This window comes from Chroicocephalus ridibundus, chromosome 6, assembly GCF_963924245.1.
Source record: "Chroicocephalus ridibundus chromosome 6, bChrRid1.1, whole genome shotgun sequence".
NCBI lineage: Eukaryota > Metazoa > Chordata > Aves > Charadriiformes > Laridae > Chroicocephalus > Chroicocephalus ridibundus.
In genome coordinates, this window is record NC_086289.1 from 45,070,718 (window position 1) to 45,085,660 (window position 14,943).

General features: G+C 49.7%; 1 protein-coding gene across 1 annotated transcript; it reads right to left on the reverse strand.

The window, feature by feature from the left end:
- Window positions 1–1,966: 1,966 nt before the first annotated feature.
- On the reverse strand, window positions 1,967–14,116 carry CLDN1 (claudin 1). The gene is made up of 4 exons (XM_063339569.1): window positions 13,791–14,116; window positions 5,420–5,584; window positions 4,442–4,526; window positions 1,967–4,061 (listed from the first exon to the last, which is right to left on the reverse strand). Exons 1-4 carry the CDS (start codon window positions 14,011–14,013, stop codon window positions 3,899–3,901), a joined length of 636 nt encoding a protein of 211 aa, XP_063195639.1. The 5' UTR covers window positions 14,014–14,116; the 3' UTR covers window positions 1,967–3,898.
- Between the last annotated feature and the right edge of the window lie 827 nt (window positions 14,117–14,943).

Consider the following 14,943-nt stretch of genomic DNA (forward strand, 5'->3'; position numbering starts at 1 on the left):
TCCCGCTGACAGTGAAGTTCCCTGCACAGTATGCACAGCTCTGGCACCATGTGAATAATAAATATGGTATGGAAGAAGATGCCAAGAAGCAGTCAAAGTTCCCATTGTCTGTACAGACGAATGCCATCATTCCTTTGCAAGATGGCTTTAGCAGCAGGAATGTCAATCACATGCAAGGATTGAAATCCAGTGGGAAACTCTCCTCCAACTTTCACGTTACTCCTTTTCTATGAAACCTACAGCAGAGATGGCCAAAGGGTTGTAGAAAATACATCCAAGAGGAATTGCATGATTGCGCATGAAAGGCAGGAGAAAAGGGTTGGGAAGCTCCCTCCCGAGCAGGGTGAAGGAAGGGAGAGATGTCCTAACTGGGCCAGGGGTCATCTCTTGGGACTTCAGCCCTCCAAGTTCCTGTCCCCATCCCTGGATAGCAAGAGGAGCAGCTGCCGCCCTGTCACCACTGGACTGGAGTTAGGATCATAAGCCATATGAGATTGTATTTACACTCAAACTTCACCCTTGGCTTTCCAGCCTGCCTGCTGGCAATCCACAAGCCCTATCCAAATGAAAGTTTAGCTGTAAATTTTGTCAAATTAAAAATACATCAAACAAAACAAGCTAGCCTCTGGCTGCTTCCTCTGTGACAGCCTCACACACAGATCCGTGTCTCCCACAGTCGTCTATTTTTGCCAGCAGCTAAGAAGTCCCACTGACCACTTTATAGGTGGGATTGCTTTCCTTCCCTGTTCTTCTGCCCAGGACCTTACTGCTGCCCAGGAAACTTCAGAGTAGAACTTGAAAAAGTCCTTGGAGAGGGAGCAAGCATGAAAACATGGGAAAAAATTAATCTCAATGGAAATCCTTGACTAATTGACAGGTTGGAGTAAGAATGACCATAGACCCCAAACTATGCCAGGCAACCAGTCTGCTCCAGGCACTGCAAGCTCACTCAGCCAGCCACATGCCTGGCTGTTTTGCTCTGCCAGCTTTACAAGGCCTAATTAGCTCTATTCATTTTGTTTGTAATTACAAAAGCAAACAGCCCTTGGAGAGAGAGAGGGGGGGGAAATACAGGAGGCAGCTCCTTGACTAAGCTTAAGAAAATGTTTTAAATAAAGTTTGCCTCTCATCAGATGTACTTGAAAATATGAAAGGGATGAACACAAGAGCTCTGGGTGAACGGAAAAAGGTTTCCAGGACAGGCAGAAGCAAGGGGGATGGAGCCTTGCTACCCTGGGGATGCATCAGCACAGGCTAGAAGAGACCATCCCTAGCTGGAACCATTCTCTACCTGGCCTGCAAAAGTGTACACCTGACTGGTTGTCCTCATTGTGACAGCTGGGAAGAAGTACAATACCCTCCCAAAGAGGCTTTAGAGGGAGATGGATCCTCTCTTCATGATCCTGTTAACCAAGAAGTGTCAAGGAATTGCACACAAGAGTTTAAGAGACACACATAGATCAGCAGGTCTCTTCCTGCTCTGGAGGCAGAGTTTCTCATGCAGATAGCCGCTGCCTGCACGTACCCTACCCCGGATAAAGCTACAGAGAGCAAAGCACTGCTGGAACACGGAGCATCTCTCCTGGGAGGGCCTTGGCTCCACACCCCATCCCTTCCCCATTCCTGCAGCTCCCACTCCCCTGTAAGGGAGCCATCTGCCTTCCCCCTGCCCCTTCCTGCTCCACCCAGGGCGCAGCCTGCCTTGCTGAGGAGCAGACCTTCTGGTTCCTGGGCTGCAATCGTAGCAGATTACTGGGTGAGTTTCTGCCAGAGGCCACAACTGCCTGACTCATTGCAGAAGATCTGTCCCCACCTATGTCTGCTGTAGATACACACAGCTAAACAAGCTCCATACTGGCTGGCAGGCAGGCTCCCAAAAAAGCCCAAGCCCTCCCCCCCCACTTCCCTTCCATGCACACTATCCAAGTTCTGCTCAAAAATAAGAAATGAAGTAACGCAATCTGAGTTTTCCTTAAAAAAGTCCATTTATTGAAATTGTTTAAACACTTTATACAAGTTCCCAATGTAAGCATCTGCTCCCTGGCTCGGCATTAATGCAAATACAAAAGCACAGACTTCAGCAGCTCTTTAATGTGACCTGAGCTTCCACCTCCTAAGACAAGGTCTCATGAGGCAGCTGCTGTGCACAGGCCATTCCCCATGGAGAAGTGGAAGCCACGTGACCCAGCTCCAAGCGCAGGCCAACATCAACTCAAGCCTGAAGCAAATGCTCTGGTTGGTTTCTTTTAGTAACTTTGAATTATGTTGCAGAGTCAGGTCAAACAGAGGTACACAGCTTACACAAACCACCACGGTCATGGTTGTACATCACTCAGCCCCAGAGGCTCTCCCTGTCTACAGAAGGAAATCAAGAAGTCTGATGCCTCTGAACACATACGCAATTATAAAGCCTGGTCAGAAGCAACCAGTTTCCTTCTGCAGAAAGAGCCAGGTGGAGCTTTGGAGAACTGGTATCATCCTTCTAGGAATTATGAGACTTAACTCCAGACAGCCTCAGCCAGTGTTAGTCAAACACCAAGTGACTGACTGGGTGTTTCAGAGGAAGGGGTGGGAACATTTGATGAGCTGCATTTATTTTATTTTTTTAAGATACAACTTAGTATTCAAGGATGGCTTTATCTTTAAAATGCTAGTTTCATTCTCTTTGGTGAGCTTGGATTAAAAGAAAATGCCACAACCTTTGGATCAGTTTCCTTGGAATTTGCCTTCATATAATCACTGAAAGTGTTTACAAGAAATAAAAGACAGGATCAAATGGCAGCGTGTGAGGTATCCTTGGGGAAACATCAGGGAGCGGCAGTGCATTCAGTTTGGTTTAACACATTTAGCTGCATAAGGCAAACTGAGATCAGTAACTAAGCCCACATGAGAAAGACTCAAGGAAAGAGGAGAGTGTTTGTTAAAAAGTGGCCTGTAACACACGCAGGGGGATGAAGCGTCAAGCTCAGTTAGGTACTGTAGTGGAAACATGGAGAAACAATCACTGGCAGCGACTCGGTGTCTACGGAACAGCAGCAACAGCCCCACCAGAGACACCCAGTGAAAACAGAAGGCAATCGTTTTTCCTTTAGCTCTCCCCTGGCACCAGGGAAGCCCGCAGCTGCTTTTTGACCTCTGCAGTCACGATTTATGCAGCCTTTTGCTCAGACACAATCAACTTATAAGGTCTTGTCAAAACAATGATGACAGTTAAGCCAAGCCACCTTACACTGCATTTTCTGTTGGCCAATGGCATGTGCATGGACAGTTATGGATTTCAGTTTGTTAAGTCACAGCAGTTTAATTGTGTCTGACCCTTTGCCATGCCAACCTGCACAGAAAGGAGGGTGCTGAAGATGACACCAAGAAGACATTACAAGAGCATTTTAGATCTCTTCAAAAACATTCCTACATGTAAAGTCTTTTCCCTAAAAATTATGTTTCCCCTTAAGCTATTGGTTTCATCACTTTATATATAATATATGTTCCTTTAATTTCTACACACACCACACTGGGCTCTAACTTAATGGGATATGGGACTGAATTGTTACCATCTTTTTTTTAAAAAAAAACAACTAAAAAGCACCAACATCCATCTAAAAAAAAAAAAACAGTATCATTTTTCCCTTTTACTCCCAAATACTAAAGTTAACCCAAGCTTGGAGGTTTCATCTTTCCAGTGGCAATACCTATGAACCTAGGCTAGCCTTCCTCCATGGGCTGGGAGAGAAAGGAGAAGTTACGTCCAGTAGCAAAGAGGATTATAAAAATATACACATTTTTGGGAGAAGAGGAAGGCAGAACCTAGAGTCTGAACTCTGCTCAGGACAGTGGCATTGTAGTGTCCTCTCCAAAATGCTTCCACTACCAGTGCTGGTGGCTCCTCTTCTTTGGTTCATTATACATAATCCTTCCCTGTGGAGGGGGCATTTTTGGGATAGCCTCGGGTGGGTGGATAGGAAGTTTCTCTCCGTGGACAGGAGCAGCAGAGGAAGGCCCCCCCGAGAATGGCCAGAGAAGCAGCCGCCCAGCCTATGAAGAGAGCTGACCCAAATTCAAATCTGCAAGAGAAAGAAGAAAGAAAATGAACACTACAGATGACCCTCAAAGCCCAGAGCTTTGTACACTGGGTTAGTCCAACCTTTCAGCTCACTGCAGCAGGGCCGAGCTATCTGCAAACCAGGCCACAAGCATTTAGTGGCGGAAAGTCTGAGAATTCACATCATTTAGGTCTCTGGCAGTGATGATGCCTTAAAACAAAGCCAAGACTTACGAGCCACATGGATGATGAGATCTGGTCCTAATGCTCTTCCTGCAGTTTGGAGCCAACCCAACTAGCTCAGGAAATTCCCTTCTTTGTTTTGAGCCACTGCTACTCAAAGCTAAGCCCTGTGAGCAACTGTCATGCTATACTATAGCATTATACCAACTGGGTCAGTACCTGGTGTTGACTGGGGTGAAAGGATCATAAAAGGCCCGAGCCACTCTGTTGCCGTACCACGACGTGGCCACCAGTGCTGCCAAACCTGCATATGAAGGGAACAGTGTCATGACTTAAGAAAAAACAATTAACAAAATCACTGCAAAAATAAGTGTGTAGCAGAACCAGCATCTGGAGTGATGCTGAGCTGCTGCTACCCTGGGAACTTCTGAGCAGTTACTTAGTGCTGGTCGGGAGAGAATTAAGAAATGATGATCAGAGGGCTGGAGCACCTCTGCTATGAGGACAGGCTGAGAGAGTTGGGGTTGTTCAGCCTGGAGAAGAGAAGGCTTTGGGGAGACCTTAGAGCCCCTTCCAGTGCCTAGAGGGGGCCTACAGGAAGGATGGGGAGGGACTCTTGATCAGGGAGTGTTATGATAGGACACAGGGTAATGGCCTCAAGTCTATCAAATCTACCCTCAAGAGGGTAGATTTAGATTGGATATCAGGAAAAAATTCTTTACTGTAAGGGTACTGAGGCACTGGAGCACGTTGCCCAGGGAACATGTCAATGCCCCATCCCTGGAAGTGTTCGAGGCCAGGCTGGATGAGGCTTTAAGCAGCCTGGTCTAGTAGGTGTCCCTGCCCATGGCAGGAGGGGTGGAACTAGATGATCTTCAAGGTCCCTTCCAACCCAAAACATTCTGTGATTCTATGAAAGGCAGAACTGCTGACAGACTTTCATGGATCAAACTCAGCTCTGCCAAGAGACTGAAGGCATGCAGTCCATATAGAAAACATAATGCTAGTGCCAAGAGACCTATTGGATGCCTCTGATAGCTAGCAGCTACTGTGCCAAAGTCCACTAAGGAATTCCTAGCCCAAAATGCTCTTGGAGCAATGACAGCAAACCCTCCCCATCCTCTCACATCCTATGCAGGATAAATCCCATTTAGGAAACGGCACAGTTAGCATTAAACCCATCTGTATGTTACCAACCTGCAATGATGAAGATCACCCCACCAAAGACAGCCATCCGCATCTTCTTCACCTGGTCATCTTCCATGCACTTCATGCATTTCATGCCGGTCACAGCAACAAACACAGCAACAAGGCCCAGGAGTATGGCAGCCACCATCAAAGCCCGAGTGGCCTGCAGACTGCCTACAAGACATTAGGATTTGAGTTACCACAAAGAAAACTCAAGATACAAATAGAAATTCAAAATACTGGGCTCAGTAATTACATTTCAAAATACTCTTACACGGGATACAAACAAGCAGACGTTCCTTTTTGGCTTTAAGCTCCCAGAGACTGCCATGAATCAGGATCAGAGGACACTCAGCCTAAATGCATGGCAAACAAGGGCATGCAGCTTTTTGCAGGAAATGACCTGGGAATTGCCCTCAGACATCTTTTGTTCCCTGGTCGTTTGAATCCCAATTGGAAGGGCATATCTGTTTATCAAAAGAAGTATTCAGATTTAGGCTCTACCTTGACAAAGCATTTAGGCACATGTTTTCATATGAATAGTGACATACATATGAATAGTCCCACAGCAGAGAGCAAGGCCCCTTTGTTGCTCAACACCTCCAAAACCTGTTTTTTACATGAATACATCAGTGGCGATTTAGATAATTTTTGTGCTAAATCCTCATTTTGGCTCCCAGAGGGTACAAAAAGAACAATTACAACAGAAACAGGATTTTCCCAGCCAAGGGAAAAATAGGTTGTTTTTTCTACCTTAAATATTTAGCTTATTGGACTCAAAGATATTCAAATATTTTAATATTTTAAGAGCCTCTTGTGCTTTTGAAGAATTGGAGCACGGGGTGATGCCTCCCATAGGCAAGGGTTGCATCCGCCTGAGTTCTCAGCAGACAGGCTCAATGTATATTATCCAAGATTTGTTTTTATATTGGCACATCTGAAGGCATAGACACACGAGCTACTGAATTCAGATTTTCTTGATACCAAAGGAGAAAAGCAACATCATTACTGAAAATTAACTCATTACTAAAAAAACCTCAGGTGACAAAACACCTGAAGAGCAGTGAAATAAGAGCCTGAGCTTTATTTTATTGCCTGGCAAATCAGGTTTGTTTGAACAGCATGGATTTTAATATACAGCCCTGTTAAGATGTGGGAACAAATGGGGCTGGTTAATCACAGGAACAAGCTCCCAGGAGCATGCTGTAACCAAGGCAAAAGCATCCCCTGACACACAGGTTATCTAGCAGCCACACACGTACGGTTTTAGCAAAAAGTATCACCAGAATCTGTTCCCAAGTCTGGAGCTCACCCCTCAGAAAGCACACTGACTGAATTCTGCTAGAGCTCTGCAAAGCACTTCAAGCTTGGACAACTACAAGATTGAAACCTACAGCCGAGCACCTGCAAACTCATCAGTCAGCACTCGGCACTGGTATGGTGAACCCATCGGAGCCTCTGCCGTAGCAACGGGCTCTTTGGCTGGATGGAGAGACAGACAGGAGTTGAAATGGGACACTGGCCAGGAGGTCGCAGGGCCACACACCTGTCCTCTGCAGCTTCTTTACTACACTTTCCCCCATGGCACTGCTCCTGCAGGAAATTCTCGTGACCTACACCAGCAGCGGGCTATGGGGCTCCAGTTCTGCTTTAGAACAGATCTGGAACTGCCTCCACACACACAGCCTTATTGTTCTATAAATAGATTATGAAACCAGTTAAAAGCAATACAATAGAAACCGTAATATTCAGAGCAATAGGAAGTGACACACTTTTGTAAGAGGAGGCTTGGCTTTCTTGGGAAAAATCCCACAGTCATCTTGGCTAAATGTCATGTCTCCCTTCCTTTAAAGGGGAAGGGTGACAGCTCCGCAGCACCCAGGTGTTAATCAAAACCCATCTGTTGCATTGAATGCAGAAACCCACTTACAAAATCATTTATCACTAAGATAATCACAACAGCAGTATCCAAGCACCTTTAATGTATTTATCTCCAGTGTCAGAGATTACACCAAACATATTTTCTAGCTTACAGGAGTGATGCCAATATTCAGAAAGACTTCAGCTGACAGGTTACCACCCAGACAACCAATTCAGCTGCTGCGCATTTAAAGCTAAACTCCAGGCAGCAGCTCTGGCCATGCGTTCAATGGCTGAACACACCAGTTCATACTTGGCCTGGGAAAGGAAATTTTCTGCAGAGGTACCAAATCCATTTCATCAACTCTACAGTAAGTTGGGCTTAGTCTTGCTACAGAAGCAGCACTTTACAGGAGCACTCTATAGGAGAGGGTTTTGAAAGAGTTCTTCCATGAAGCTGAAAATAGGGAGCGTTATAGCTCAAACAACTAGAAAACTAGTTATGTAAGGGTGGGAAGAAACCTCTCACCTTCAAACACAGTAAGTACTAAGGGACAAACACAGGGAGATGCTCGAAAAAGTTTGTATGAACTCAGAAGATCTAGCTGTGAAACCTGCTAAAATCTCAAGATGTACAAGTATTAAGTGGATGCACACCACAACAGCTTTGCAGAAGCAGCCAAACAAAAAGCATCATTGTGAGCATCTCCCAGGGCCACACGTTTTCAGCATCCCAATGTCCTCACCCCTCCTTTATCCATGGCTCCATGGCATAAGAGGACAGAGGCATTTCAGAAACTTGCAGTAGGACAGAAAAACAGGTTGGAGCATTTGCAGAACAGACTGTCCCTTTATACCAAGAAGTTTTAATGTGACATGAGTGTATTGGCCAACCATGCTCCCCTCCGCCCAGCCTGGCCGCTCTGGGCTCATAGCACACGCTGGGAGACAGGGCTTTTGTCTTCCTACCACTTTTGCAATGTGTGCAGTGCATTGACTGCATGCAGTTAATCATCATACAAGCTATGAATTATTATGTACACATTAACAACCACATTGTCAATGGAAGACACACATCCAGAGGCTGAGAAAGCTAGTTTAATATTGGTTCTGTTGTTCACATGGGCCTTTCCAGGTGCTTTAAAAAAAAATCCCAAGTGATATAAGTACAGCATTGCCTTAACCTGCTAAACAGGACTGGCTACTGACAAGCAGAAGTACTCTACAGCAATTTAACTTTACAGCTTTTATTGTATTAGAGAGAAACAGGATTTCCCCCACACTCCTTGCCGCTGCAACTGTCTCCCCAACCGGAACAGGGCTCGTAGCCTCTCATGGGAATACACCACAGACGCTGGGAAGCCCAGGCAGTCTCAGGAGCCCTTGGGGGGAAAAAAACCCCAAACAAACAGTCCTGTACAAGGCAAGACAAACTGGCCTGGCACCCAAAAACAGCTGTCAGGTGTCAACAGTATTTTGTCAATATAAACCACTATTGACTCGGAAGCCAAACCTTTTTATTGCTGGTTAGCAACAAGAGACCTTGTCTGAATAGCCTATACCAAGAGAGCAGCAAGTACTGAAGAACAGAGCCTTAAAGCTACCGAGAATGGTTAATAACAAATGTGAATCTGCAAGCCATGAAATACTGTGTTAATTCCGCAAAACTTACTTCGCAGCTCACACCTGCTTCACATCACGAAACCCACTTTTTCTTAAAACACACCAACAAACAGCTCTAACTTATTGTTAGTGGGTTTGGACACAAACTACACAATGCAGTTTATCTGAAGCCTATGTAAGACTTTCCTTCCCACAACTATCATTACCTGACACAGAAGTAATTGCTGGCAACTGCTTAGTTATAAAAAAAGGGCTTTGACAGCATATGTTTGAGGTTATTTTTCTGTCATCGCATTTCCTTATTTATTCTGTTTATATCATCTACATTATAGAAAAGCTGTTGGGAAAGTGCCATGGGATTTTTGTAATGCCTGTTTCTAATGCAAAATTGCTGTAATGGCTCTGTGTGCAGATTTTTTTCTGATAGGGATGCTCATTGACTGCCTTGTTTGTATTTAAACTGCGGACTTGTTCCTTCCTTCCCATGGGCCTCCATGCAACCAAGTGATGACAGAATACAGGTGAAACAGATGCTGCGCAGCTCCCTCTAATCTCTGCAAGGGAAGTTCCCCAGGAGTTATAAGCACCCCTGTAGTGTAGGAAACATGTTACACCGTCCCCCTTCAAGAAAAATCAGCAGCTCTCAAAGCCTTCACACTGGGGTTTCGTGAAAGCTGAATCTCCTTGAAGGAGCAGAACCTGAGATCCTGCTGTTCTGCCCTGACAGCATGTGAAAGTTACTTTTGTGCAGCAGGCAAGGGAATGAAGATCTGAGCAAGCACTAACAGCTTCAGAAGTAGCCAGCAAACACCTCTCCCACTTTGCAGTCTCTCTGGCTGGAGACAAAAGCCTGCTAATGGCTTGGAGGCATTCAGACCCCCTTACCAGCCCCTCCAAAGACCCCACACGCCCACCACCATCAGATATTCCAGTCTGGACTCCTCCCCACAAGTCTAGAAGACTGCACAGAGCCTTCAAAGCACCTCCCCACAAGGTGCACAGAGGAGTCTGGGCAGCACGTAGACTCAGACAGGGTCTGAGGCCAAAATGGGGAGGCTGGGAAGTCTTCACTGCATGTCCAGTGCAAAAGAGGCAAGTTTAGTAGGTGACAGTGGCCTTGTACTCTGCCTACCCCAAAGTAAATAAGGTTCAATGCCCTCCCCCAGTCAGTCACTCAACAGGGAAAGCTTGCCGGTGAGACAGGCAACACGCAGTACCACCAGTTCCAGGTTCCTGGTCAGAGGAGACCTGGGCAGCCTGTTTTCCCACAAAGCCTGGAAATTTTCTCACCAAGAGATTTAGTAACACATAGTAACGCTAGCTACTAAAGCTGCTTAGAAGCTGCTTGTAGAGCAATAAAGCCAGGTGATTGCAACAGACTCCCATCCCCTCTTGCAGACACACAACACGGCACCGCACAGGAACAGCCTCGGTGGCATTCCAAGTAACCCTCTACCTTCTCAAAGCAATGCACAAGTGAGACTGTTTTATCACTCGATCATGATTTTTCATGAGGAAGGAACAGGGATTGAGAAACACGGGAGCAAATTAACCCTTAACCCACATGAAAGCACAGATACCAGCAGGTTCTACCTGCTTGCTCCAGACCTATTTGGACACATTTGTACCTCGTGCTATAGCTTTGTCCCTCCCTGGGCCACCCTCCCAACTCCCCTACCATCGCGACAGAGCAGCAGTAACCTGAGCATGAACCCTTCCTTCCCCCCACCCATCCCCTTCCCCAGCTCCTGGAACAGGCTCAGCCAGGGTAGTAAAGATGTAGGAGGGAAGATTTCACATTTCAGTGATGCTGTTTGACCCAGAGGGCATCCAAACCCTTGTTTATTTTCTGGGCTAGGGCACAAAGGCTCATTGAGGATGTACTAGGTTTGGTGATGAAGTGCTAGATGAGTCTCAGCTTGTCTCAAGCACAGAATCTCTTCCAGCAAAACCAAACAGGGCAATGAGTATCTTCAGCTAAAACAGCCTAGACAGGACCTAGAACAACCCCTGCTCTGAGCAGGAGAGCGCAGTTAGATGGATCGGAAAGCTTCCAGAGAAAGGTACCAGAAGCCCTTCTCCCACCTGTCTGAGACCATCCCCCTGAGACCCCGGAGGAGCACAAAGCTCAGCTAAGCTCCATGGACGATGCTGGAGTGCTACAAGAACAATGCTGAGGCTGTGCAACAAAGCCTTGTTGCAAGGGTGGCTTTTGTTGCCTCTATGTCTGCATGTGTCCACGCACTGCTTTTCACGTAAGCCAGCAAAACGCAGCCTTTTATTGCCTGAATAGGAGCACTGACATAAGCCCTCAGCTGAACGCAGCTGCGGGAGAAGTGCCAGCATGGGTACACTCCAGCAGTGTGGCCACACGGGAAGCTGGAGGCCCCTCAGTTGGCCAACGGTGCTTATCAACTTGTGCCAACCCCGTCCCTGACATGCAGCATCAGTCCAAGCAGCCAAACACTGACACATCTAGGGGAACGGCAAGAGCTACCAGATACAAGCTTGCTGGCAAAGCGTTCCAGCATTCCCACAGCCACGGATTACTGTAGGTGCAAGGAGGCTCAGTCCTTTCTATGGGAACAAAGTAATTACAGATCTGAGCCTCTCCCATCAGTGCATGAGGCTCTGACATGTGGCTCACAGCATTCGGGGCATGTGACGCTCTGGCAGGAAAACATGGCCAGGCAGGAGAAGTTTCTCTGCCCACATAGCTCTACCACCTTCACCGTGCCATAAATGAATGCAGTCAGGGAGCTCCTTACTGCGCAGCTGCACCTGTCCCAGGGTGTGGCTGTTGAATTGGGTGTAAATGGGTGTTTTTCACACCTCCACCCAAATCGGCCCAAGCCTATGTGGCTTTAAGGCTTTGAAGGGAGACCAGGCGGGGAAAACAGCAGATAAGGTGTATGTCCCCAAGCATGATCTGCATTCAAGCCGGGAGGGCACAACCTAAGCAAGCCGGAGTACAAAAGAATAAGGAGTCCTTTAGCCAGCTCTCATTGACTTTCCCAGCGAGGAAAACATCCCCCGCGATTTCCATATTTCTTGGGCTTCCTAGGAATTTTCAGGCAAGCGTGCCCTGCAGGGCCAGGGGCTCTGTAAGAGGACAGAAGGCTCAGCCCGGTCCCTGGCACCTCACACCTCCCTCCCCCGTAGCCCTGGAAGAGAAAAGCCCTTATTGTTTGCAGGACAAAGGTGAAGGGAGAAGCTGGTTTTCAGCTCTCAGCCATGAATGGGGCAGGTCTGGAGGTCCTCGGGCAGGTTTTTAGGAGTCTGTTCAAGCCAAGGCTCCGCATCTTGATTCTGCAGGCAGGTCTCATTTACAGCACAATGGGCTGCAGCCACACAGCCCCCGAGGCAAGTTTACCTTTCGCAACTCATCGAGGGGGTGGCTGGAGATTCCTCAGCCCTGCTGGCATCTTCGCCCCCCACCCCCAGTGCGAGATAAGAGGCTTGAAGCTGAGCTTATACATAATTACTACACAAACCACCCCGGACTGTGTGCTCAGCCCAGCCCTGATTACCTACAGCCCTGCACCCTCTTAGTGCTAAGTGGGTGCACCGCACTCCTGAAGGGAGTAATTTGCACCTCTGCCAGCTGCAGGACCCAGGGGTGTTCGGGGCAAGGGAGTGATTGATGTGGGCTAGCAATGAAGGTGGGGCCCGGGGTGTCCGGCTTCACTAGGTGACACACAGGAAGGGGTTGGTGGCAAGCTAACTTGGGGATACTCCCCACGGTCCCCGGTTTACGTGAAACTGCCAGCCCATTCCTTTGGGAAAGAGAAGGTGACCAAGACGGTAATTATTATTTTATTAATTAGGGAGGGAAAGGAATGAAGGTGTTGCAGGACACTACTGGACTCGGGATGAGGGGAGGGATATTGAGAAAGGATGATTTTAACCCCTTTCGGTGTCAGCAAAAGTTACACGCTCCAGCGCTGTAGAACCAGCGCTCCTCCAGCTCGGTGTGACCATCCCGAGTGACACCCCAGCAAGCCAGGCTGCAGTGCCTGCATGCATGAGATGGCTTCGCCGTCCCAGGACAAGATAAGAGACCTAGACGTTACCTTGAGATACTGGTCTGCCTAAAAAACTACAGGCAGCGCTACCTGGGCTAGAGTCCAGCTCACCTGCCAGCCCTTTGCCTAAAAGGCCCCAAGGGTGTAGCAGCGACTTTCCCAGAGAACAAAAGACCAAAACAGTCAAACGCAGAAAGAAAAGGCTCCGTGCTGGAAAAGACCGCTCCAGCACCGCCGATGAACCGGGCTCCTGCTGAGCCGTGCCCAAACGAAGGCGGTCCCTGTCTCAACTTCTACAGCCAAAAGTTCTTGTTCGCAATCGCGCCGCTTTCCCGAACACACGTGGAGGATCTGACCCTTCCCCTCCCGGGACAGTTTTTTAGGGGGACCTGGCAGAGTGCCCCCCGCCCGGGGAGGCCGTACCGCTGCGGGATGCGCTGCAGCGGGCGCCGCAGAGCCCCGTCCGCCCCGAAGTGGGGAGAGTCACCCTCAGCCCCGGTGGGGAGCGCCGCCGGGAGAACCCCAACAGACACCCATCTGAGCCCCGACGGGACGATCGGTCCCCGAGCCCTGCACCTTCAATCCCAACGGACGGGCGGCTTAACTCTAACGGGACAGAGACCTTGAGATCCGACGGCACCGGCAACCCCAGCGGGACAGGCACTGCGGGGGGAACAGGACTGGCACCCCTAGCCCCAGCACTTCAGCCCGACCCCCGACACGACCGGCACGGGGGTAATGACCCTACGGGACCGGTACCCTCAGCTCCGATCAGAGGCACTGGGGCGGAGGGGATGATCCCGCCGGGACGGACACCCCCTGCCACAACTAGACGAGCACCGCAACACACGCACCCCCCAGCCCCGACTTACTTTCCAGCTTGAGCAGCGAGTCGTACACCTTGCACTGGATCTGCCCCGTGCTCTGCATGGCGCACGACATCCACAGCCCCTCGTAGAGCGCTTGGGCCGTGACGATGTTGTCCCCCGCGTAGGATGCCATCTTCCACTGGGGCATGGCGGTGCTGATGATGATGCCGATCCAGCCCAGGAAGGCCAGCACGAAGCCCAAGAGTTGCAGCCCCCCGCTGGCCATGTCTGCGCGGAGCCGGGCCGGGGAGGGGGAGCGCAGGGAAGCGGCTGCTCCGCGCCGGCGGAGTGTCGCTGCGAGGAAAAACGAGAGACTGCGCCCGGCTCCGCGCACCGCACTGCCGCCCGCGCGCCGCCCCGCGCACCTTTTTAAAGCCGCGCAAAAGGCGCCCCCTGGCGGCCCTGCCCCCCCGCCCCGCCCCGCCCCGCGGGGTTTTCCGCGGTGGGAAGCGGCCCCTCGCCCCCCGCCCCCGCGGTGGAGCCGCCCTGGCTGCTGCCTCCCTGAAGCGCAGCGTCGCGGGGGATGTCGACACCCCCCGGGGTGAGGGTAGCAGCAAAATGCCCCTCCGCCCTTCCCGGGGCGTGACCCCCTCCTTCAAGGTTTCGCCCCGACCCACATCCCCTGGGGCCACCCTGCCCCTCACCGCCTCTGGAGAAACGGGTGGTGGGACCGTCCCTTCTGTCCCCCACGGGGCGTGCCAGGGGATGCTTTGGCACCCTTGGAGGTTTTGGCACCTCCAAAGGGTGCCCTGGTTGTGCTCGCTGGTCTCCCCTCCCCCCACTTCTAGAGCTGGGGGCCCTGAGAGCATGAACCCACACTCACCATCCTTGGGTCTTGCTACCTGTTGCTGTGCTTCAACAGCCGGAGCTATAAACTTCCCTTTTCGGTGAAGACACCTTCCCTGAGCCACCACATCGGATGGGAAAGATGGAGATGGGTCTGGGCCAGTACCACCGGTCCTGCTGGTGGTGGCTGTGTGACCCACCTTTCCAGCCTGCCCCAGTGCCACCACTGCAAGGCAAGGGCAGAGGAGCATTTCCCACGCTGTAGACTCACTGCCCAGCTCCCCGCACATGCGGGAATAAGTTGCTGCAGAGGAAGCAATAGAAAAATCATGGAAATTATCAGTACTATGATTTTAAAGGGCTTTCAAGG

What these genes read in the sequence shown, in the direction of transcription:
- CLDN1 (XM_063339569.1), bottom strand. Translation starts at nt 14,013, where the DNA reads ATGGCCAGCGGGGGGCTGCAACTCTTGGGCTTCGTGCTGGCCTTCCTG. An exon ending in CTCGCTGCTCAAGCTGGAAA is followed by an intron (nt 5,585 to 13,790) that starts GTAAGTCGGGGC and finishes AATGTCTTGTAG; the next exon opens with GCAGTCTGCAGGCCACTCGG. An exon ending in GGTGATCTTCATCATTGCAG is followed by an intron (nt 4,527 to 5,419) that starts GTTGGTAACATA and finishes CTTCATATGCAG; the next exon opens with GTTTGGCAGCACTGGTGGCC.